Source organism: Canis lupus, chromosome X (genome assembly GCF_011100685.1).
Source record: "Canis lupus familiaris isolate Mischka breed German Shepherd chromosome X, alternate assembly UU_Cfam_GSD_1.0, whole genome shotgun sequence".
Taxonomy (NCBI): Eukaryota; Metazoa; Chordata; class Mammalia; order Carnivora; family Canidae; genus Canis; species Canis lupus.
Genome location: NC_049260.1, coordinates 81,254,357 through 81,277,117, shown reverse-complemented (window position 1 = coordinate 81,277,117; position 22,761 = coordinate 81,254,357). Strand labels below are relative to the sequence as shown.

General features: G+C 33.4%; 1 protein-coding gene across 3 annotated transcripts in view; it reads left to right on the top strand.

Moving 5' to 3' along the window:
- Positions 1-18,910, top strand: part of RBM41 (RNA binding motif protein 41) — a 55,970-nt gene extending 37,060 nt beyond the window's left edge. For all 3 annotated transcript variants that reach the window (XM_038588002.1, XM_038588000.1, XM_038588001.1), the window contains 2 exons: positions 13,998-14,145; positions 15,735-18,910. In XM_038588002.1, coding sequence (XP_038443930.1) covers positions 13,998-14,145; positions 15,735-15,901 — 315 coding nt within the window. In that variant the 3' untranslated portion in view covers positions 15,902-18,910. The remainder of the gene's footprint in view (positions 1-13,997; positions 14,146-15,734) is intronic.
- Positions 18,911-22,761: the final 3,851 nt, after the last annotated feature.

Genomic DNA, 22,761 nt, shown 5'->3' with positions numbered 1-22,761 from the left:
GGTATATTCATAAAATAGAATACGGTATAGAAAATGAATAAAATAGAACTACAGGTATCAACATGCATGAAACTCACAATATTGAATGCAAAAAGCTCCTTGGTTTCAGCTCCAACATGTAAAGTGCTTGGAAATTGTCACTCATGACTTATAACAAGAAAAATAGCTGAAAAAAGGAAACAGCAATGACTTTTCTTTGACCCATCAGAGAACTGAAGTCACAGAGTAAACTGTGACCCCAAAATCTAGAGAGAAAGGCAATTACAGAGAATCACAGCCCAGACCTGCTTATCAGTAGCAAAAAGCATTGGAGCCATAAACTGGTAAGGACCTTTACATGGTAACCTTGACAAATTTCTGGAAGTAGAATGTAGATTGTTTGAGTGACAAATTCTAGGGGCCTCAGTCTATGATGACCCTCACATTTTCATGACTTTTAACTCTAGGAACCCCACTAGGTTCTCAAGGGGAAAGGCCAAGAAACAATCTCCTGTTCCTGGCATGCAGAAGGAAAAAGTAATCATTTTGAAATACATCCAGAGCTTCTGCCTAACAAAGGGATACCCAGCAAGTGAAACAACTTTATGAAAGCCTTTGCCAGCTGGCAAGAAGGGAAATTCTCCAACTCCAGATGCCTCTAACTTTCCTGTCTCATCTAAGAGAGAAAGAAAAAAAAGCTATGAAACACTTACGAAGGTTACAAGCTAGGGACACGGGCACACTAAAAGAGTTGAGACTTAATTATGAGATTATAGAATGTTTCCCTTGCCACACACTTTACTGCCCCATCAATAGGGCTTCAGTACACTAACTATGGATGATAGCTGAAAGACTTACAAGGCTGACTCCATTTAAGGAGTTTTTAAGGAAACGCCCCCCCCCAAAAAAAAAAAAAAAAACAGGAGAGAAAAAACAAGGACATTAGAGGAAATTGAAACCTCTAACATCTACAACTAGAATAAACACCAAACACAGCCAACTCCTGGCCACATTAACATAAAACCTCATACTAATGCCCTATTTACCTTAGTTCCTCTTAATTTATACATCATGTCCAGCTTTCAACAACAACAAAAAATCACAGGGTGTGCTGAAAGGAAAACCAGTTTGAAGAGACAAAGCCAGCATCAGAACCAAACTTAGATATACAAGTTTTGGAATTAACAGATATATGGAATTTAAAGTAACTATGATCAATATACTACAGAATCTATTAGAGAAAATATATAATATGCAAGCACAGATGAGTAATGTAAGCAGATAGATAGAAACTCAGAATCAGAAGAAGATGCAAGAAATCAAAAACACTAAAAAGAAATGAAATGATTTGGGTACACTCATCATTAGATGGGAAGTGACCGAGGAAAGAATCAGTATGCTTGAAGACATGCCAGTAGAAACTTCCCAAACTGAAATGCAAAGAGTAAGAGGACTGTAAAAAAAAAAAAAGGAAAATAATATCCAAGAACTATGGGATAATTTCAAATGGTATAACATACATGCTATTGGAATGCCAGAAGGAGAATAAAAGGAGAAGAAATAGTTGAAGTAGGAATAACTGAGAATTTTCCAAGATTAATGACAGACACTAGACCACAGATACAGGATCTGGGAAAACAATACTAACCAGGATAAATACTCCCAAAATACACCTAAGCATATCATATTCAAACACAGAAAACTGAGACAAAGAGAAAAATCTTGAAAACACCCAGGGAAAACACATTATTAGAGGAACAATAAGAATTACATTGGATTTCTTGTCAGAAATTCAAGAAAGCAAGAAGAGAAAAGTGAAATATTGAAAGTATTGAAAGAAAAAAACACTCGCCTAGGAGTCTGTATCCAGCAAAACAATCCTTCAAAAATGAAACAAAAAATAAAAAAGACTTTCTCAGACAAACAAAAACTGAGGGAATTTGTCAATAGTAAATCTGCTTTGTGAGAAATATTTCTTTTTCAAAAAAGATTTTCCAGAGTGAAGGAAAATGATAGAGTTCAGAAAATTAGGTCTCTATAAAGAAAAGAAGAGCATAGGAGACAGAATACATAAAGGTAAAATAAAATCTTATTTTTAAGTTATTTAAAAGATAACTGTTCAAAGTAATAACAACAATGTGTTAGGCAATTATAGCATATGGGTAAATGATTGTTATAAAACAGGAATGTTATAAGGGATAAGAGGGAGGAATTAGTATTTGGTGTATATAACTGTTAATAAGTTATCTGCACTACCTGTGAAGTGGTATAATGTTGAGAGTGGACTTAGATTAGTTGTAAATTAATATTGTAAAGTAAGGCAACCACTAAAAATTATAAAATGAAATATAATTGATACATTGAGAAGGACAAAAATGGAATCATAAAATGACACCTAATCTCTACAATCTTCTCTATAAAATGGAAAGAGAGGGAACACTTTCTAACTGATTTTATGAAACCAGCATTAGCTTAATACCAAAACCAGATAAAATCATCAATTAAAGCAAAACTTCAGACAAATATCTCTCGTGATCATAGATGCAAAAATCCTAAATTTTAGGAAAATAAAAATATTTGATTAAAATATTTTGATTGAAGTCAAAATATTAGGAAATCACATCCAACAATAGATCAAAATAATTATATACCATGATCAGATAGGATTTATTCTAGGTATCTATGGCTGATTCAACATTCAACAAACTAAAGAAAAATTATATCATTATTTCAATTGATGTAGAAAAGGCATTTAACAAAATCCAAAACCCATTCATAACAAAAAACTCTCAGCAAACTAGGAATAGGAGGAAACATTCCCAACTTGATGAAGAATATCTACAAAACCCTACAGCTAACAATGTACTTGATGGTGAGAAACTGCATGCTCTCCCCTTTGATCAGGAATAAGGCAAGGAAGGACGTCCCCTTTCTGTACTTGTTTTCACTGTTGTACTAAAAATGCTAGCTAGTGCAATAAAATTTAAAAAAAAGAAAAACAAAAAGCACACAGATTGAGAAAGAGAAAATAAAATTGTCTTTTTTTCTCACAGATCTATGTCTATGTAGAAAATCCCAAAGAATCAACAACAATGTGAATAACTACTGGAAATAATAAGTGGAATATAGCAGGTTGTAGGATACAAGGTTTATATACAAAAACCAATTGCTTTTCTGTATACTAAAGAATGAACAATTATAATTGAGATTTAAAACTCAATACTGTTTTATAAAAAGCACCAAAAAAGTAAAATACTTAGGTACAAGTCTATCAAAATATGTACAGGATCTGGGCAGCCCAGGTGGCTCAGCGGTTTAGCGTCGCCTTCAGCCCAGGGAGTGATCCTGGAGACCCAGGACTGAGTCCCACATCGGGCTCCCTGCATGGAGCCTGCTTCTCCCTCTGCCTGTGTCTCTGCCTCTCTCTGTCTCTCATGAATAAATAAATAGAATCTTTAAAAAAAATAAAATAAAAAAATATGTACAGGATCTATACACAGAAAAGTATAAAACTGCTAAAAATTTAAAGAAGATCATCAATAAATGCAGAGATAACCTATGTTCATGGATTGGAAGATCTAATATTGTTAAGATGTCAGTTCTTCCCAAAATGACACGTAGATTCCACACAATCCCAATAAAATCTTGTCAAGCTACTTTGTGGATATAGACCGACTGGTTATGTTTACATGGAAAAACAAAAGACCCAGAATATCTGACACAATACTGAAGAACAAAGTTGGAGAACTGATACTACCCAACTTTAAGATTTACTGTAATCAAGAAAGGTATTGGTGAAAAAAGAAAGATACATAGATCAGTGGAGCAGAATAGAGACTCCAGAAATAGACTCACACAAATATGATGAACTAATCTTTGATGAGGGAGCAAAGGCAATTCAATGAAGGAAAGATACTCTTTTCAGGAAATCGTGCTAAAATAACTAACTGCTTATCCACATGCAGAATAAGAATCTAAATACAGATTTTAGATCCTATAAAACAATTAACTCAAAATTAATCATAGATCTAAATGTAAAACACAATACTATAATGCTACTAGAAGAAAATCCTAAATGACTTTGTATTTGGTGATACATTTATAGATACAATACCGAAAGTATGATTTGTGAAAGAAAAAAAAATGGTTAAATCAGACTTTATTAAATTTATAAACTTCTGCTATATGAAATACACTTCTAAGAAAATCAAAAGACAAGCCATAGACTAGAAAAATATTTATAAAACATGTCTAATAAAGGACTTGTATCTAAAATATACAAAGACCTGTTAAAACTCAACAGTAGTAAAACAAACAACCCAATGAAATAATGGCCAAAATGTAAGAATAGATACCTCAACAAGGAAGTTATATACATGTCAAAGAAGCATATGAAAAGGAGCTCATCATCATTTGTCATCTGGGAATTACAAAATAAAACAACCGTGAGATGCCATTACCAACCTATTAGAATGGCTAAAATTCACAATAAAACTGACCATACCAAATGCTATTGAGGATGCTAAGCAACAGGAATTCTTATTCATTGCTATTGAAAATCCAAAATAGTACGTCTTTGAAGTCAGTTTGGCAATCTCACAAAGCTAAACATAGTTTTGCCATATAATCCATAAATTATACTTTTAGTTATGTGCCCAATTGATTTTAAAACTGATATTTATACAAAAACCATCATGTGAATGTTTGTAACAGTTTTACTCATAATTGCCAAAAACTGGAAGCAATCAGGATGTCCTTTGATAGATGAATGGATACATTCTCCTGTGCTGCATCTGTACAGTGGAATATAATCCATCAATAAAGAGAAATGATCTGGAAAGCCACAGAAAGACATAGAGAAACTGTTAATATATTAATAAGTGAAAACCAGTATGAAAAGGCTACATTTTGTATAATTCAAATTATATGACATTCCAGAAATTCAAAAACGTAGAGATAGTAAATGATCAATGGTTGCCAGTTTAGGGGGTTGGGAAAGAGAAATAGGTGAAGCACAGGGGATTTTTAAGGTAGTAAAGTTATTCTAAATAATGGTCGGTGCAAGATATGCATTTATCAGAATCCATAAAACTGTACAGCATGAAGAGCGACCCTTAATGTACACAAATATTAAAGAATCATTTGAGAGGTAGGGGAACCCCAGGAAAGAATGCAGACTATAATAAGAGAATCTGTGTTATAAATATGTGAAACAACCTCAGCGAAGGTATGGGGGGGTGAAAGGTACTGACTTCAGTATTTTTGGAAATATGTGGAATCTAGAAGACTAAAAACAGCTGCATATAATCACTGTACCCTAGTTAATAAGTTTGTATCTCATGGGGGTATTGGTTAGCAATCTTGATACTGATACATAGGTATAATGAGTGGAGCAGTTAAGTAAATGGATGGCAGATGGCGGGAACCAGATTTTTCACTGGTGTAATATACAGATAAGCAATGAAAAGAAGCTAGAATGATTCATAATGGTTTAGAGTTTGAGACATCAGAATGAAATAATGTTTAACTTAATATAAAGATGGGTACATATAAAATATTTATAGGTGTGTATATACACACAAGTTAGTATAGACATATAAGTTTTTCTCTATCACCTGAGGAGATCTAAATGAAGTGATACTCCAGTAGCAACGAGCACATTCAGCACCCAAATCTTAGTTTGTAAATACCATTCTCTAATGAAAAGAACCAATGGTGTGCCTGGGTGGCTCAGTTGGTTAAGTGTCCAACTTTTGATTTCAGCTCGGGTCATGATCTCAGGGTTGTGAAATTGAGCCCTGCATTGGGCTCTGTGCTGAGTGTGTGGAGCCTTATTAGGATTCTCTCTCCCTCTACTTCTGCTCCACCCTCCCCCTGCTCACACTCTTTTTATATAAAAAAAAAAAAAGTAACCAGAGCTGCTTAGAGAACTGACTGATTCTAGTACTGAGGCAGGGAATATACAAGATGAGACTTGAGCATATTGTAGTGACAGAAAGTAGGAAAGTGCTGAAAATCCCAACATAAAAACGTTGAGTATATGTCAAAGGAGTACAGGAGCCAACTGAAAGAGTTTCTAATGACCAAAACTGGAACAATTTGTACAACAAACTAGATAAGTTAATAATGGATTATAACCTAAAGTATAGGATAAATTGCTATGACTCCATACTGATAAGTAAAATGATTGAGTAAATCAAATAACTGGGAGAGAAGACAAATATCTCACACAGAAGAATTCTAAATAATTTATATAGATGCTCCACCTCAAACTAGGGGAACATAACTTTCCACTACTTAGTTTTGAGTTCTTAAGTGACTTCTTTCCAAAGAGTACAGTATGGAAAGGCAGGAAAAAAGTAATATTGCAGTGTAGAAACCTAACAACACTGAGCTAGGTAATTAAGGCCAACATCAATAGTCATTAATCGTGTCGACCCTGTGCATGCTTGATATGTTGTGATCAAAATTGCACTTTCCTCTCTGGTCTTCCTTCTCATAATCCACAATCCCAATCTAACCACTAGAAAAAAAAATTCTAGTAGTGGGCCATCCTACAAAATACTTGACTAGTATGCCTCAAAACTATCAAGATCATTAAAACCAAGGAAAGTCTGAGAAACTGCCACAACCAAAGAAGAGCCTAAAGACACGTGAAAACTAAATATGCTGTAGTATCCTGGATGAAGTCCTGGAACAAAAAATGGACATTAGGGAAAAACTAAGAAAATCTAAATAAACTATGGGCTTTGGTTAATAATAAGGTATCAATATTAATTCATTTCAACAAATGCACCATAGTAATGTAAGATGTTAATAATAATTGAAACTGGGTATGGAGTATATGGGAACTATTCTATCTTCTCAGTTGTTCTGTAATTCTAAAACTGTTCTAAAAAATAGTCTCTAAAACTTTAAAACAGATACTTGCAAAAAAAATACAATATAGTACTATTTATACAAAGTTCAAAACATGCAAAATAATACTGTATATTGCAGAAGGATGCCAGGAAGTTTGATCCTGTGTTATTACTTGGCGTATCTGTTTTTCTGTTTCACGGAAATGTTTATCTTGTTTTTGAGCCTAGCTGCATCTGTGTGTACAATTATGTTCATATATATGAATATATATATGTGTTGATATATCCATCGATACATACACATGTATATGGATGTGTGTGTGTTTGTGCGTGCACGTGCGCACATGTGTGTTTGGAACAGAGAAGATGCATCCAAGCAAGAAATGACCAAGCTACCTTGACCAGAAGTCTTCTTGATTTTTAAAAGTGTTCATATCAAAGGGAACAATTTTAGTATGGATCTTTCCTACTTGGTGAGAAACTTGCAGTATGTTTCACATACTCCTTTCTATGGTTATTTATTTGACGATACTTTTATCTTAGGTATTTCAGAGCCAGAACTCTAGATCACCTGAATTTATTTAAGTGAATCACAAGTCAGTTAGTCTGTGCCTTTGCCTTTAAGATAGAAGTATATTTAAATGCTAAATATGCAAATATCCAGCTTCTAAAGCCTTTGAGACATAGAGTCTCTTGCTTATTACAGTGTTTAATACATTTATCCATGCTTCAGTGGTTAAGTTTTTTAAGTGGGCTCTATTTTCTAGCTCTTTTTTTGTGCTGCTTCTGTCTGAATTATTCTCAAGTTCCATTAAATTATAAAGGATATAATTTATTCCAGCTAAAATATATAGATTTTTTCCTCCATCTTTTTTTATGGTAGTAAAAAACATAACTTGAGATCTACTCTCTTAACCAAATTTTAAGTATATATTACAGTATTGTTAACTGTAAGCACAGTGCTGTATAGTAGATCTCTAGAACTTTTTCATTCTATGTGACTGAATTTTATAAATATGGAACAACAGCTTCCCATTTCCCTCTCCCCTCAGCCCCTGACAACCACCATTCTACCTTTTGCTTCAATGAGTTTGACTACTGTAGATACCATATAAGTGAAGTCCTACAGTATTTGTCTTTCTGTTACTGGCTTATTTCACTTAGCATAGTGCACTCAAGATTCGTCCATGTTGTAGCATATGACCAGATTTACTTCCTTTTCCTGGCTGAGTAATATTCCATTGTGTGTATATTCCACATCTTCTTTATCCATGATGAACATTTCCACCTCTTGACTATCATGAACAGTGTTGCAATGAACATATGTGTTCAGCTATCTCTTTGATATTCTGATCTTAATTCTTTTGGATAAGTATCTGGAAGTGGGATTGCTGGACCATGGTAGTTCTATTTTTAATTTTTTGAGGGACCTTTATACTTTTCTCCATAGTGGTTGTACCATTTGACATTCTGCCAACAGTGTACAAGAATTCCAGTTTTTCTCCATCCTTACCAACTTATTTCCTACATGTGTTCTTTGGAGAAATGTCTATTTAGGTCTTTTGCCCATTTTAAAAATTTGGGTTACTTGTTTTTTTGCTATTGGGTTGTAGGAGTTCCTCGTATATGTTAGATATTAACTTTTAATAAGATATATGATTTCTAAATATTTTCTGCCATTCTGTAGGTTACCTTTTCACTTTGCTGATTGTTTCCTTTGCCGTACAGTGCTTCAGTTGATGTAGTTCTACTTGATTTTTGCTTTTTCTGCCTGTGCTTCTGATGTAATATTCAAGAAATCATTGTCAAGGCAATGTCATAAAGCTTTTCCCCTAAGTTTTCTTCTGGGAGTTTTAGAGTTTCAGGTCTTATGTTTAAGATTTTGACACATTTTGAGTTGATTTTTATGCGTGTGATATAAAATGAGTCCAGTTTTATTATTTTGCATGTGGATACCAACTTTTCCCAACACCATTTACTGAAGGAACTATCTTTTCCCCATTGTGTTTCTTACCCTTGACATATAAAAAGCTGTACATTTTTTTGTTTCGTTGGGTTTTTTAGTATCAGTTTTTTTTAAAAGCTTTTTATTCATTAGAGACAGAGACAGAGATAGTGACAGAGAACATGAATGGAGGAGAGAGAGAAGCAGGATCCCTGCTGAGGCCCTGGGATCATGACTTGAGCCAAAGACAGATGCTTAACCAACTAAGCCACCCAGGCGCCCCAATTTTTTATTTACATTTTAGTTAACATAGTGAAATGTTGGTTTCAAGAGTAGAATTTAATGATTCATCACTTACATATTAACACCCAGTAAAGCTGTACATATTAATGTATGCATCTTGGTGAGTTTGAAAATAAGTGTATACCATTAAACCATCACCATATACAATGCCCTAAACTTAAAGCATCACCTCTAGAAACTTCCTTCCTCCTTTTTTCTTTTGATAATATTTAACATAAGATCCCCTCAATAAATTTTATCTAATATAGTATTGATAACTATGTGCGCTCTGTTGTACAGTAGATGTTTAGGACTTATTCATCTTGCATTAGTGAAACTGTGTACACTTGATGAACATCTCCCCAGTTACTCCACCTCTGAGCCTCCTGGTAAACGTGATTCTACCCTGCTTTTATGAGTTTGACTATGTTAGATACCTGATACAAATTCCCATTTAGTAATCTACAAATTCTCATGTGGTATTTGTTCTTCTGTGTTTGGTTTATTTCACTTAGCATAGTGTCTTCCAAGTTTTTGTTGTAGCAAATGACAAGATTCTTTTTTAAGGCCAAATAACATTCCATTGTATTTATACACATATTCTTTTTCCATGCATCAGGATGATCCCAGTTCTTTTGGGTATATACTCAGAAGTGGGATTCCTGGATTCTATTTTAGTTCTATTTTTAATTTTTTGAGGAAGCTCCATACTGTTTTCCGTAGTGGTTACACCCATTTACATTCCAACCAGCAGTGTACAAAGGTTAGAATTTCTCCATATCCTCACCAACACTTGTTTTTGTTGTTGTTATTAATAGCCATCCTAGCAGGTGTGAAGTGATACATCATTGAAGTTTTGATTTGCATTTTCTTGATGATTAGTGATATTGAGAATCTTTTTATATACCTGTTGGCCACTTGTTTGTCTTTTTGAAGAAATGACTATGCAGGCCTTTTACTCATTTTTAAAATTGTGTTATATGGAGTTTTTTTGTTATTGTATTTTAAGAGCTTCATTTATTTTAGATATAATCCTTTTTCAGATACATGATCCGCAAATATTTTTTCCTATTCTGTGTTTTGCCTTTTCACTTTGGTGATTTTTTTTTTGCTCCTAAGTTTTGTATGTTGACTTTGTGTCCTACAACTTGACTGAATTTATTAGTTTAACCTGTGTTAAAATAGTTAATTGTGGATTCTTTAGGGCTTTCTTATTTTATTTTATTTTTTTATTGAAATTTGATTTGCCAACATATAGTACAACACCCAGTGCTCATCCCGTCAAGTACCCTCCTCAGTGCCCATCACCCAGTCACCCCATCCCCCCACCCACCTCCCCTTCACTACCCCTTGTTCGTTTCCCAGAGTTAGGAGTCTCTCGTGTTTTGTTACCCTCTCTAATTTTTCCCACTCATTTTCTCTCCTTTCCTCTGTAATTCCTTTCACTGTTTTTTATATTCCCTGTGTGAGTGAAACCATTTAAGGATTGTCCTCCATTTGACTTACTTCATTCAGCATAATACCCTCCAGTTCCATCCATGTAGAAGCAGATGGTGGGTATCGTCCTTTCTAATGGCTGAGTAATATTCCATTGTGTGTATACATGTATGTATATATGTACATATATACCACATCTTCTTTATCCATTCATCTGTTGATGGACATCAAGGCTTCTTCCACAGTTTGGCTATTGTGGACTCTTTAGGGTTTTCTACGCATAGGATCTTGTCATATACAAACAGAGATAATTTTACTTCTTCCTTTCCATTTTGGATGTCTTTTATTTCTTTTTTCTTTTCTAATTGCTCTGGCTAGGACTTCCAGAACTAGGTTAAATAGAAGTGACAAGAGTGGGCATCCTGGACTTGTTCCTGATCTTAGAGGGAAAGCTTTCAGTTTTTCACTGTTGAGCATGACATTAGCTCTGGGCCTTCCATATTTGGCCTATATTATGTTGAAATAAATTCCTTCTATTCCTAATTTCTTAAGCATTTTTATCATGAAAGTGTGTTGGATTTTGCCAAGTGCTTTGTTTGCATCTATTGAGATGACCATGTAATTTTTATCTTTTATTCTGTTAAGGTAGTATATTACATTAATTTTTATACATGGAAACATCCTTATATTCCAGAGATAATTCACTTGGTCATGGTATATGATCCTTTTAATGTGCTTTTGAATTCATTTTACTACTTTTCTTTTGAGAATTTTTGCCTCTGTATTCATCAGGGAAATTGGCCTGTAGTTTCCTTATAATGTCCTTTTTTTTTTCTTTTGTTATCAGAGTAATGCTGGCCTCATAAAATTAGTTTGGGAGTGTTTCCTCCTCTTCAGTTTTTTGGAAGAGTTTGAGAAGGATTGGCAGTAATTCTTTAAATGTTTGGTAGAATTCACTCATGAACCCATCTGATCCTGGGCTTTCCTTTGCTGGGAGGTTTTTGATTACTGATTAAATCTCACAGCTTTTCTAAAACTCTTTAGATTTTCTATTTTTTCATGATTTAGTCTTGGTAGGTTGTATGTTTCTAAGAATTTATCTTTCTAGATTGACATATAGTTGTTCATAGTAGTCTCTTGCAATCCTTTTTATTTCTGTGGCATCAGTTGTACCATCTCATTTATTTCTGATTTTACCTGAGTCTTCTTTTTTCTCAGTCTAGCTAGAAGTAGTCAATTTTGTTGATCTTTTTTTAAAAAAAAACAGCTATTAGTTGTTTTTCTTCTATTGTTTTTCTAATCTTTTTTATTTCTGCTTTAATCTTTCTTTCCTTCTACTAACTCTGGATTTAGTTTATTCCTTTTTCTAGTTCCTTAAGTTGTAGAGTTGTTTATTTAAGATCTTTTTCTCTTCTTTTTTAACTAGGCTCCAATGCCCAAGGTTGAACTTGAACTCAAGACCCGATATCTTTTTTTAATGTAGGCATTTATTATTATAAAATTCCTGGGATGCCTGGGTGGCTCAGTGGTTGAGCGCCTGCCTTCCGTCCAGGGCGTGATCCTGGAGTTCCGGGATTGAGTCCCACATGGGGCCCCCTGTATGGAGCCTACTTCTCCCTCTGCCTGTGTCTCTGCCTCTCTCTCTTTCTCATAAATGAATGAATGAATGAATGAATGAATGAATAAATAATCTTAAAAAAATCCTTCCCAGCTCTCACTGCATCCCATAAATGTTGTTATGTTGTGGTTTCGTTTTCATTTGCCTCAAGATATTTTCTAACTTCCCTTGTTATTTCTTCTTTCACCCATTGGTTGTTCAAGAGTATGACTTTTAATTTCTACATATTTGTGAATTTTCTAGTTTTCCGTATGCTATTGGAAGTGAAGTATATTGAAATCTCCTAGTATTATTGTGTTGCTGTTTTTCCTTTCAGTCCTCTCAGTGTTTGCTTCATATATTTAGATGCTCTGACATTGCATGCATATGTATAGTTGTTATATCTTCTCAGTGAATTGACCCTTTTGTCATTATATAATGTCCATTTTTGTCTCTTTTGACAGTTTTGACTTAAAATCTATTTTGCTTGATAAAAGCATGGTCACCCATGCTTTCTTTTGGTTAACATTTGCATGGAATATCTTTCTCTATCCTTTCATTTTTAGCTTATATGTAGCCTTAAAATATAAAGTCAGTTTCTTGTAGACAGCTATAGTTGAATCTTGATTTTTTATTCACTCAGACACTCTGTGTCTTTGATTAGTGAATTTAAAATACTTAGATGTGATATAATTATTGATAGGGAGGGACTTACTATCACCATTTATTATTTGTTTTCTGTCTTGTAGCTCTTTTGTCCCTCTTTTACTCTCCTAATATTTCCTTTTGTTTCATTGATTTTTTTTGTAGTGATGTGATTTTTCCTTTCTTCCTTTCTTTTGTTTATCTTACATAGGTATTTTCTTTGGGGTTACAATGGGGCTTACTTATAACAGTCTATCTTAAGCTGATAAGAACATAAGTTTAATAGCATCGGAGGGTTCTTTGTTTTCTTGAATGTTATTTTTCTAGTATTCCATTCCTAATAGAATATTTTCTCATTTTTCTGAGAGTATTAGTGACGGGTTTTTTTGAAGTTTTCTTCACCTTGATGGTCTGTTTTTTTTCATTTGCTTTCATTTCTGTTTGTTCTGTTCTCTCTTTAACATAAGAGGCTTTCCTCAGATGCCTGGTATTCTGTGCCCATATTTATGAGTAATGGCCAAAAAGCAGATTGGAAGTTCTCGGCACATGAGTGGGCCATGTTGACTTTTAGCTTCATGTTAAAGCCATCTGGCTGGTTCATTTGTTGAAGAAATTCCCAATGCCAAATCAGTATTTTTTTAAAAAATCTTTTCTCTTGGAGCTAATCATATTTAGTGTGTCTTATTTATCTTAATCTCCTTATATTCAGATATAGTATTTACACCCTCATCTGTGTCTGGCATTCCCCATATTCAGAAAATGAACCACTGGTATTCACCAGAATTGGGATTGGTCTTTACTAAATAGCTAATTTCAGGGGAGGATATTTCAAAATCTAGGTGGCTTTTAAACAACTTTCAATCTAGCCACCTTATCCCTTTACATTCATTGCTTAAGGTACCTGAAGCTTTCAGTTCCTAAATTGTTTGAGGATTCTTAGGTGTACATTGGGTTGGTTCCTGGCTTTCCCCATTGCTGGTTTAAGATTCAGCTTTCTTGAGTACATTTATCTAATTATTTTTCAGCTTCCAGAATATTGCTGCTATTGCCTCCTTTCCTTGTTCTTTCTGATCTTGTGGGTCTGTATTTTTTTTAAATGCCCCTATAGTTTTAGAGAGCTTTCTGGAGGGAGTGAAATTAGATGCCTATATTCAATCTGCCATCTTTTTCTGAAACAAATTTAACCAAAGTGAAATAGTTGCCTTACCTCCCTTATGTGATATTTCTGTTGATCCTCGGTTTATACCTTTAGGTGTTATACCTGAAGAACCTTAGCCCTCGGGTGACCGAAAGAGATCTTGTCTCATTGTTCGCCCGGTTCCAGGAGAAAAAAGGACCGCCAATTCAGTTCCGAATCATGACTGGACGAATGAGGGGGCAGGCTTTTATCACCTTTCCCAGTAAGTAGCTTCATCTGGACAATTAATTGTAGCATCAGTTTATTGGAGACTATTTATATATACCTTCTCTAATTTAGATCTAGCCCTTTGATTTCTCCATAGCACATGAAAAGCATGTGCTTGAAAAAGCACATGGGAAGAAAGAAAGAGAAGGAAAATATGTTTTCAGTGTTCCTCTATTCTCCCTTCTATGCTTCCTCTTTTCCATTGACAGTGCATGTTTGGCCACTTTATCCCATTGTCCTCAGTTGTCCCCAATCTTGACACTTCCTTCTCTCTATCAAAATTTACCTTCCCTTTGCTGATGACAGTATTTCTAGTTCAAGTTATAATTGTATTACTTACTAATATATTGGTATTCTGGTCAGAATACTTATACTTGCCTTATGCCCTATTCCTTTGGGACAAGGAGACAATATAAGTGAATATGCTGATTCACTAGTAATTCATAATTAACTAGTGGGTGATAATAAATTCTTTTAACTATTGTTTCTTCTTAATACATAACTTCAGTATCCTAATTAAAAGAGAACAATAATCTAGGAAATCCATTTTCTATAACAAACCAGACTATCTCTTTTTTTGGAAGCTGGGTAGGAGATATAGCTTTCATTATCCCTAATCTATCATTACTGATAAATGGCCTAGTAATCTATATATAGGCAAGTGCTTTTACACATAAGCAGTACCAAACTCCCCTCCACTTTTTTCATACATTCTTATATCATCTTTCCTATCATGTTGAAGGTTTGTGGATCTTCCATACTAGTGATTTTCAGTCTTATCAGGGATAAGGGCCCTTTTTAAACTTAAAATATATTTCATTGACCTCAAGCTAATATGATCCACTAATTGAAAAAATATATAATGAAAAGGTTTTATAAACTAAGTACTTTAAAGTAGACAGTTGTTTTACTAAGAACAGCAGTATAACATTTGAAAATTGGTAGTGTATACATATGTGAGACATAAATTGGTTTAGTCTAAAGACATTGCTTGTCTACCTATGATTTCACATACTCTGGGCAATGATTCCACTTCCAAGTTTTTTTACATCTAGGCTCTGAGACCCATAAATCGAAAACTCCTGCTATACACTGTATACTCTTACACCTCAGGCATCCATATGCCTATAAGAATTCTTAAACTTATTTATCCCAAGGAGGGCTCCCACTCTGCCATCTAAAGAAAAAAGTAACAAAATGTCCTCAGTACTATGATAACATCTTTTATTTGTGTCATCCATTTTGAAAATGATTTTATTATCACAATACCTGTAATCTGTTATCTAAGATAGAGGTTCATATCTTATTAGTCATAGCTTAACTTTCTTTGACACACTGTCTATATTCTTGTTTCTTTACCCTTTGAATTAGGAGACACTCTCAAACATCCATTTTAAGTTTTATTGTTATTATTCTTAACCTTGCTGAGTTATACAAATTTGAGATTATGGAAAAGATAATAAAATTAAATAACTATGTAGCATTATAGCCTATATTTAACTCCAAGGCAAAACAACATAAACTAGACTTGGAATAGAATTATTAAGCCCTATGTAAATTGATGTTTTCTTCTTTCTCTTTTAGATAAGGAGATAGCATGGCAAGCATTACATCTAGTAAATGGATATAAACTACGTGGGAAAATATTGGTGATAGAATTTGGAAAGAACAGAAAGCAGCGGTCAGATCTCCAGGCTACTTCTCTCATATCATCTGCTACAGATAACACTCCAGAAATCAGTGGTAGCTAAAAGATATATAGATGGTGAGTCACAGGAGGTCTTTCTTGCATCAGAATCTTGGATCTAGGATTTGTGTATAGATAACAATTTGTTTGGATTTGAAGAAGAGAAACTAACTGGGGGAGAGAAAAATCTAAGATAATCCCTCTCAGTTTCAGAATGAATTGGTAGAAAACATTTTTTATAATCAAAGACTATATAGGACAGACATATGCAAAGTATGAAGTATAGGGTACAAAGAATATCATTTTCTCAGGATAAATTACAAAGGATTATTTCTAAGGATTTTTTAAGTCTTTATAATTTATCTGGGGTCTTAAATATTTGTCCCTGAAGATAACATTATTTCCAAGATTGCCTCCTATATGCAGAACTACAAAACTAATTAAATGTTGAAATATTTATTTACTAGAGCTCATTTATCCCTAATTATATCCATCTAGTAAATAAATGACCAAGACCCCAGGCCTAAACATCAACAAATGCTGTTGAATGAGAACTATCATCAGTGACAATATGTATTTTCATAAGTCAGTCCACATAGTTAATGAGTGCTTCCCCATAAAGTTATCAGTGTCTTCAAAAAGCTATATATTTTTCTAATGAAAGCATTTAGGCCAAAATGTTGATGTTCTCATAGTCATTTAATCTAGCTTCCATTGAGTAATCATTGAATTCAAAGCAATAAACATTTAATGAATATCTAATATATTAGATATATTAATTTTAGAAGACGAACATACTAGCAAACAATACTAAAGGAGGGTGGGAAGAAAGCATTCTCTAGAAGAGAGCCACTCATTCCCAAATCCATCAGTTGTTCGTTTGTAGTTGCTGTAGAATAGAAAGAAAGTATGATATAGAGAAGTAGTACAAACTTTGGAATCAGATCTGTGTGAACTTCACGCCACACTTACCACTTTGTGAACTTGGCAATTCACTTAATCTGAGCCTCAGTTTTCTATAAAATGAGGATAACAATACTACTTACCTCATTGGGGTGTAAGTATTAAGTGAGAGGATATTATTTTGGCTGAAGAACAGGAAGAAAAAAAATGAAGAAAGTTGAACACAGAGTGGGACCATTAAGCACTCCAACATGCTTGTAATGAGAAGACCAGAAAAAGAGAAGAGAAAGAAAGAAGCAGAAAAAATATTCCAATAAATAATGGATGTAAATGTTCTATATTTGATGAGAAACATTACCTGCACATTCAAGAATTTCAACAAACCCCCAGTAGGATAAAGAAGAAATCCACAGATACATCATAATAAAAATGAAAAACATAAAACTCAAAGACAAAGGGAAACTCTTGAAAGTGACAGGAGAAAAATGAAGCATCACTTACAAGAGAACCCCAATCAGATTAACAGCTGACTTCTCATCAGAAACAATGGAGGTGGCAGTGTAATAACACATTCAAAGTGCTCAAAGAAAACAACTGTCAGTATAGAATCCTACATCCAATAAAGCTATGTTTTTAAAAATGAAGATAAAATACAAGCTTTCCCACATAGTCATAAACTGTTGTTGCTGACAGACCTAATAGGAATATTAATGTAAATTCTTCAGTAAGAAAGAAGTGACCTCAGATAATAATTTAAATCTACACATAGGGAAACAACACGGGTAAAAGTAATTACATAATTAGAAAAGACTGTCTAATGCATTTTTCCTTCTCTTAATAATTTAAAAAGCAATTTTATAAAGCAATATGTACATAGTTGCATTGTTGGATTTATAATATATAAAATGCAGTTTGTTTGCTAATCATAGGACATAGGAGATGAGTGGAAGCAAAGCTGTATTGGACTATAGAAATGACTCTAGATGGTAACTCAAATCTATAGGAACAAGTGAAAGCAAGAAATGGGAAACAAAATTAATATATAAAAGTATCAAATATTTATTTGCTCTTTCTTCTTTGAGCTTCTTTAAAAGGCAAAATTATATCAAGTAATAATTGTAACAGTGTATTGTTGGGTTAATGTGTAGAAGTAATATGTATAACAATACTACAAAAAAGTGGAGAGAGAAATAGGTTCATATAGGAATAAGGTGTTCATATAATTGGAATTTAGTTTATATGTCTGAAGCCAATTCAGTTAAGATTTGTATGGTAAACCCTAGAGCAACCACTATGGAACTAACTGAAAATATATAGTGAAAATATTATTAAAGAAATTTTTCATTAGAAAATATTCAGTGCAAAAGGATGAATAGAGAAAGACAAAAAAAAACAAACCTGGAGACATACAGGAAACAAACACTAAAATGGCAGTCTTAAGTCCACCTGTATTAATAATAACAATAAATATGAATGGATTAAACTGAGAAAATGGATCAGACTGGGAAAAACAAACAAGATTCACCTCTATGCTATCTGTTGGAGTCACACTTTATATTCAAAGATACAAACAGTTTGAAGGTAAAAGAATAGAAAGAAATATCAGGCAAATGGCAACTGTAAGAAAACTGGAGTGGCTATATTAATATCAGATAAAATAGACTTTAAAACAAAAAATATCATTAGACATATAAACTGACATAATGATAAAAGAGTCAACCCATCAGAAAGAGCAAAATTTATATATATATATACACACCTAACAACAGAGCACCAAAATACATGATTCAAAAACTGAACTAAATGAAGGGAGAAATACACAAGTCTACAATAAGAGTTGGGGTATTCAGCCCATTTTCAATAATAGAACAATTAGATGATAAACAAGGAAATAAAAGACTTGAACAGTGCCATAATGAACTAGACGTTAAAGTGATTTATAGAACACTTAACCCAGCACAGATTCACACATTCTTCTTAAGGGCACATGAAATATCTCCAGATTAGATCATGTCATAGAACATAAAAAAAATTTTTAGTAAATTTAAGTGGACTGAAATCATGTTTTCTGACTTCATGGAATAGAGTTAGAAATCAATAACAGGGATCCCTGGGTGGCGCAGTGGAGACAGAACATAAAGACTCCTAACTCTGGGAAACGAACTAGGGGTGGTGGAAGGGGAGGAGGGCGGGGGGTGGGGGTGAGTGGGTGACGGGCACTGAGGGGGACACTTGACGGGATGAGCACTGGGTGTTATTATGTATGTTGGTAAATTGAACACCAATAAAAATTATTTTATTAAAAAAAATCAATAACAGGGATCCCTGGGTGGCGCAGCGGTTTGGCGCCTGCCTTTGGCCCAGGGCGCGATCCTGGAGACCCGGGATCGAATCCCACGTCGGGCTTCTGGTGCATGGAGCCTGCTTCTCCCTCTTCCCGTGTCTCTGCCTCTCTCTCTCTCTCTCTCTCTCTGTGACTATCATAAATAAATAAAAATTTTAAAAAATAAATCAATAACAGAAAGTTGAGGAACTTATAAACATGAATTACACACACTATTACATGCCCAATGGGTCAAATAAAAAATCACAAGGGAAATTAGGAAATCCCCTGGGATGAATGAAAAGACACAACATACCAAAATGTTGGATGCACCAAAAGCAGTGCTTGGAAAGAAATTTATAAATACAAATGCCTTATATTTAACAAGAAAGATCACATATCAATATGTCTTATGCCTAAGACACTGGGAAAAGAAGAGCAAACTAAACTTAGAGCAAGGAGAAGGAAATAAATAAAAAAGATTAGATAAATAAATGACAGAGAATATAACAACAATAGAGAATGTCAATGAAGCTAATAGTTGGTTCTATAAAAAATATCAACAAAAGTGACAAACCTTTTGTTAGATTGACCAGGAAAAAAAGAAGACTCAAATTACCGGAATCAGAAGTGAAGGAGGGAACATTACTACCACCCTTTTAGAAATAAAAAAGTATGAAGGAAAACTATGCACATTTATATATCAATAAATTAGATAACTTAGATGAAATAGAAAAATTCCTAGAAACACACAAACTACTGAAACCAATGGAAAACAATCCATAAAGATCTATAATAAGCATAGAGATTAATAATTTTTCAAAATGCCCACAAGAAAAAGCTTAGGCTCAAATGGCTTCTCAGATAAATTCTAGCAAACATTAAAGAATTAATACAAATTCTTTACATACTCTTCCAAAAAGGAGAAGAAGGAGCACTTCTAATAATATACTACAAACATGGAAGAACCCTGAAAGCATGCTAAATAAAAAAAGCCAGTTACAAAAGACTATATAATTATATGATTCCATATATATGAAGTGTCTAGAATTGGTAAATATATAGAGACAGTGAATTAGTGGTTGCTCAGGGCTGGGATAATAGAATTGTATGAGGTTTCTTTAGAGGTTGATTAAAAGTGTTCTAAAATTGATTATGGTGATAATTGTACAACTCTATGAATATACTATAAATAATGAATTGTGTACCTTAAATAGGTGAATTGTATGTATATGAATTATATCTCATAGTCACCAAAAAAAAGAAATTGGATACAACCCAACTGTCCATCAATAGGTAAATGAATAAATAAATTATGACACATTCATTTAGTGGAATATTATACATCCATTAAAATAATGGGGTATATCTATGAATACATTCTGATCTGTATGGTATGCAGAATTTTGTATTTATTTACAAAGTAAGAAATGATATAATATGAATGCATTTTTATAAACAAAAACATTTGTATATGTATGATACATGTGTATATAGGTATTTCTGAATAAATTTAGGAAAAAGCTGGGAAATATATGTACCAAATTGTAAACCTTTTAGAAGTGGGATTACATAGGCTGAAAGGAGACTTTTGCTTTATAAAATTTTTAAAGTCGTTTTATTTGAGGTGATTTTTACTTTTTCAGTTTTTTTTTTAATTAAAAAGAATTTTGATACTCTACAAATGACTTGGCTTCCAGAATATTTGTCAGGCCTGCTCTGAGGATATCATCTAACTATACTCAGGACAAACTCCTATTCCTTTGATATACTGCTCACTTAAGATTAACTCTTCAATTTTAAGTATAGTGTAAGGGGAAGAAGTAAGTTATCCTGGTATAACCTCTTGCACATGTTACCCAAGGACATACTTCTAAGCTGGACTTTTCAGAAGAAACTTACTCCTGTTGAATGGAAAATCTCACCTCTTCCCTTTGCTAGACCTGCAGATCACTAACAATAGAGGAAAATAAAAATGGAGGATCTCCCTCAACTGGTGCATAAATAAACTGTGGGATAGCCATATAATGGAATCCTACTCAGCAATAAAAACGATGATGAACTGCAATACATGCAACAACTTAGATGAATCTTAAATGCATTTTGCTAAGTAAAAGAAGCCAAACTCAAAAGGCTACTTACTGTTCGATTCCATTTATATGACATCATGGAAAAGGCAAAACTATAGGAACAGAGAACAAATCAGTCGATGTCAGGGGTTAAAAATGGCAGACTGATTACAAAATGGTAGCACAAGGAATTTGTTTTAATAATGGAAAGTTTCTGTATCTTGATTATAGTTATTTGACTGTATGCATTTGTCAAAAATTATATTCAAGAAAGGATTAATTTTACTATATGTGAATTTTTAAATAAATATAATTTTTGATGGAGAGAAGAACAAGTTTCGTAAAGTCATTTTCATAAAGTACTGTTTCTATTCTATGGTCTTTTGATTACATGGAAGACTTAAAGTCACTTAGCTACTCTTCCTTATTTTCTGCACACAGGTCAGGAGAAATCATCGGTTAAAAACATCTATATATACATACACATATAAACCCACCATAAAAAACGTCAAAAGACAAACTAGAAAATAATTTGCCATGTACAAGGAGCTAATTTCCTTATTATACAATAATATATAATTTTCTTAATGTAAAAAGTCAATAATGCAATAAAAATGGGTAAATAAGTTATAAAAACATAAATGACTAATAAATTGAGAAAAATGTTCAGAATAGTAATAAAAATTAGAACAATTAGCTCTTTTTTAACAAAAAAATTGAGATATATAGAAAAATCACAAAAATAGCAAGAGTTACCATATATCCTTCACCAAGCCTCTCCTAATGTTAACACTTTATATAACCATAATATAATTATCAAAAAGCAGGAAAATAATATCAATACAGTATTAATTAGTTTACAGACTTTATTTTTTTCCATTTGTCCCACTAATTTCTTTTTTTTTGGATCCAGGTTCAAATCCAGTATCCCACATTGCATTTATTATTTATTGCAGTTATTTTGTAGAATGTCCCTAATTAGGGTTTGTCTGATAATTTCCTGTTTTAGACTGAGATTATGTTTTTGGTAAGAATACCACAGAACTGATGTGCCCTTTTTAAAAAAAAAAGTTTCAGAGCTAGAGTTTAGAGATTCAGCAGTTGACATATAACACCCAGTGCACATTACATCAAGTGCCTTCCTTAATGCCCATCACCCAGTTACCCCATTGCCCCTGCCCACCTCTCCGCCAGCAAACCTGTTTGCTAGAGTTCAGCATCTTTTATGGTTTGCCTCACTCTCAATTTTCATCTTATTTTATTTTTCCTTCCCTTCCCCTATGTTCATCTGTTTTGTTTCTGAAATTCCATCTTTGAGTGAAATATTTGTCTTTCTCTGACTTATTTCACTTCGCATAATACCCTCTAGTTCTATGTCTTTGCAAATGGCAATACTTCATTCTTATTGATGGCTGAGTAATATTCCATTATATATATGTTAATATTCCACCCACTTCTTCACTATCCATTCATCTGTCAATGGATAGCTGGATTATTTCCAAATTTTAACTGTTGTGAACATTGCTGCTATAAACATTGGGGTGCATGTGCCTCCTTGAATCACTATGTTTGTATCCTTTGGATAAATACCTAATAGTGCAATTACTGGGTCATAGGGTAACTCTATTT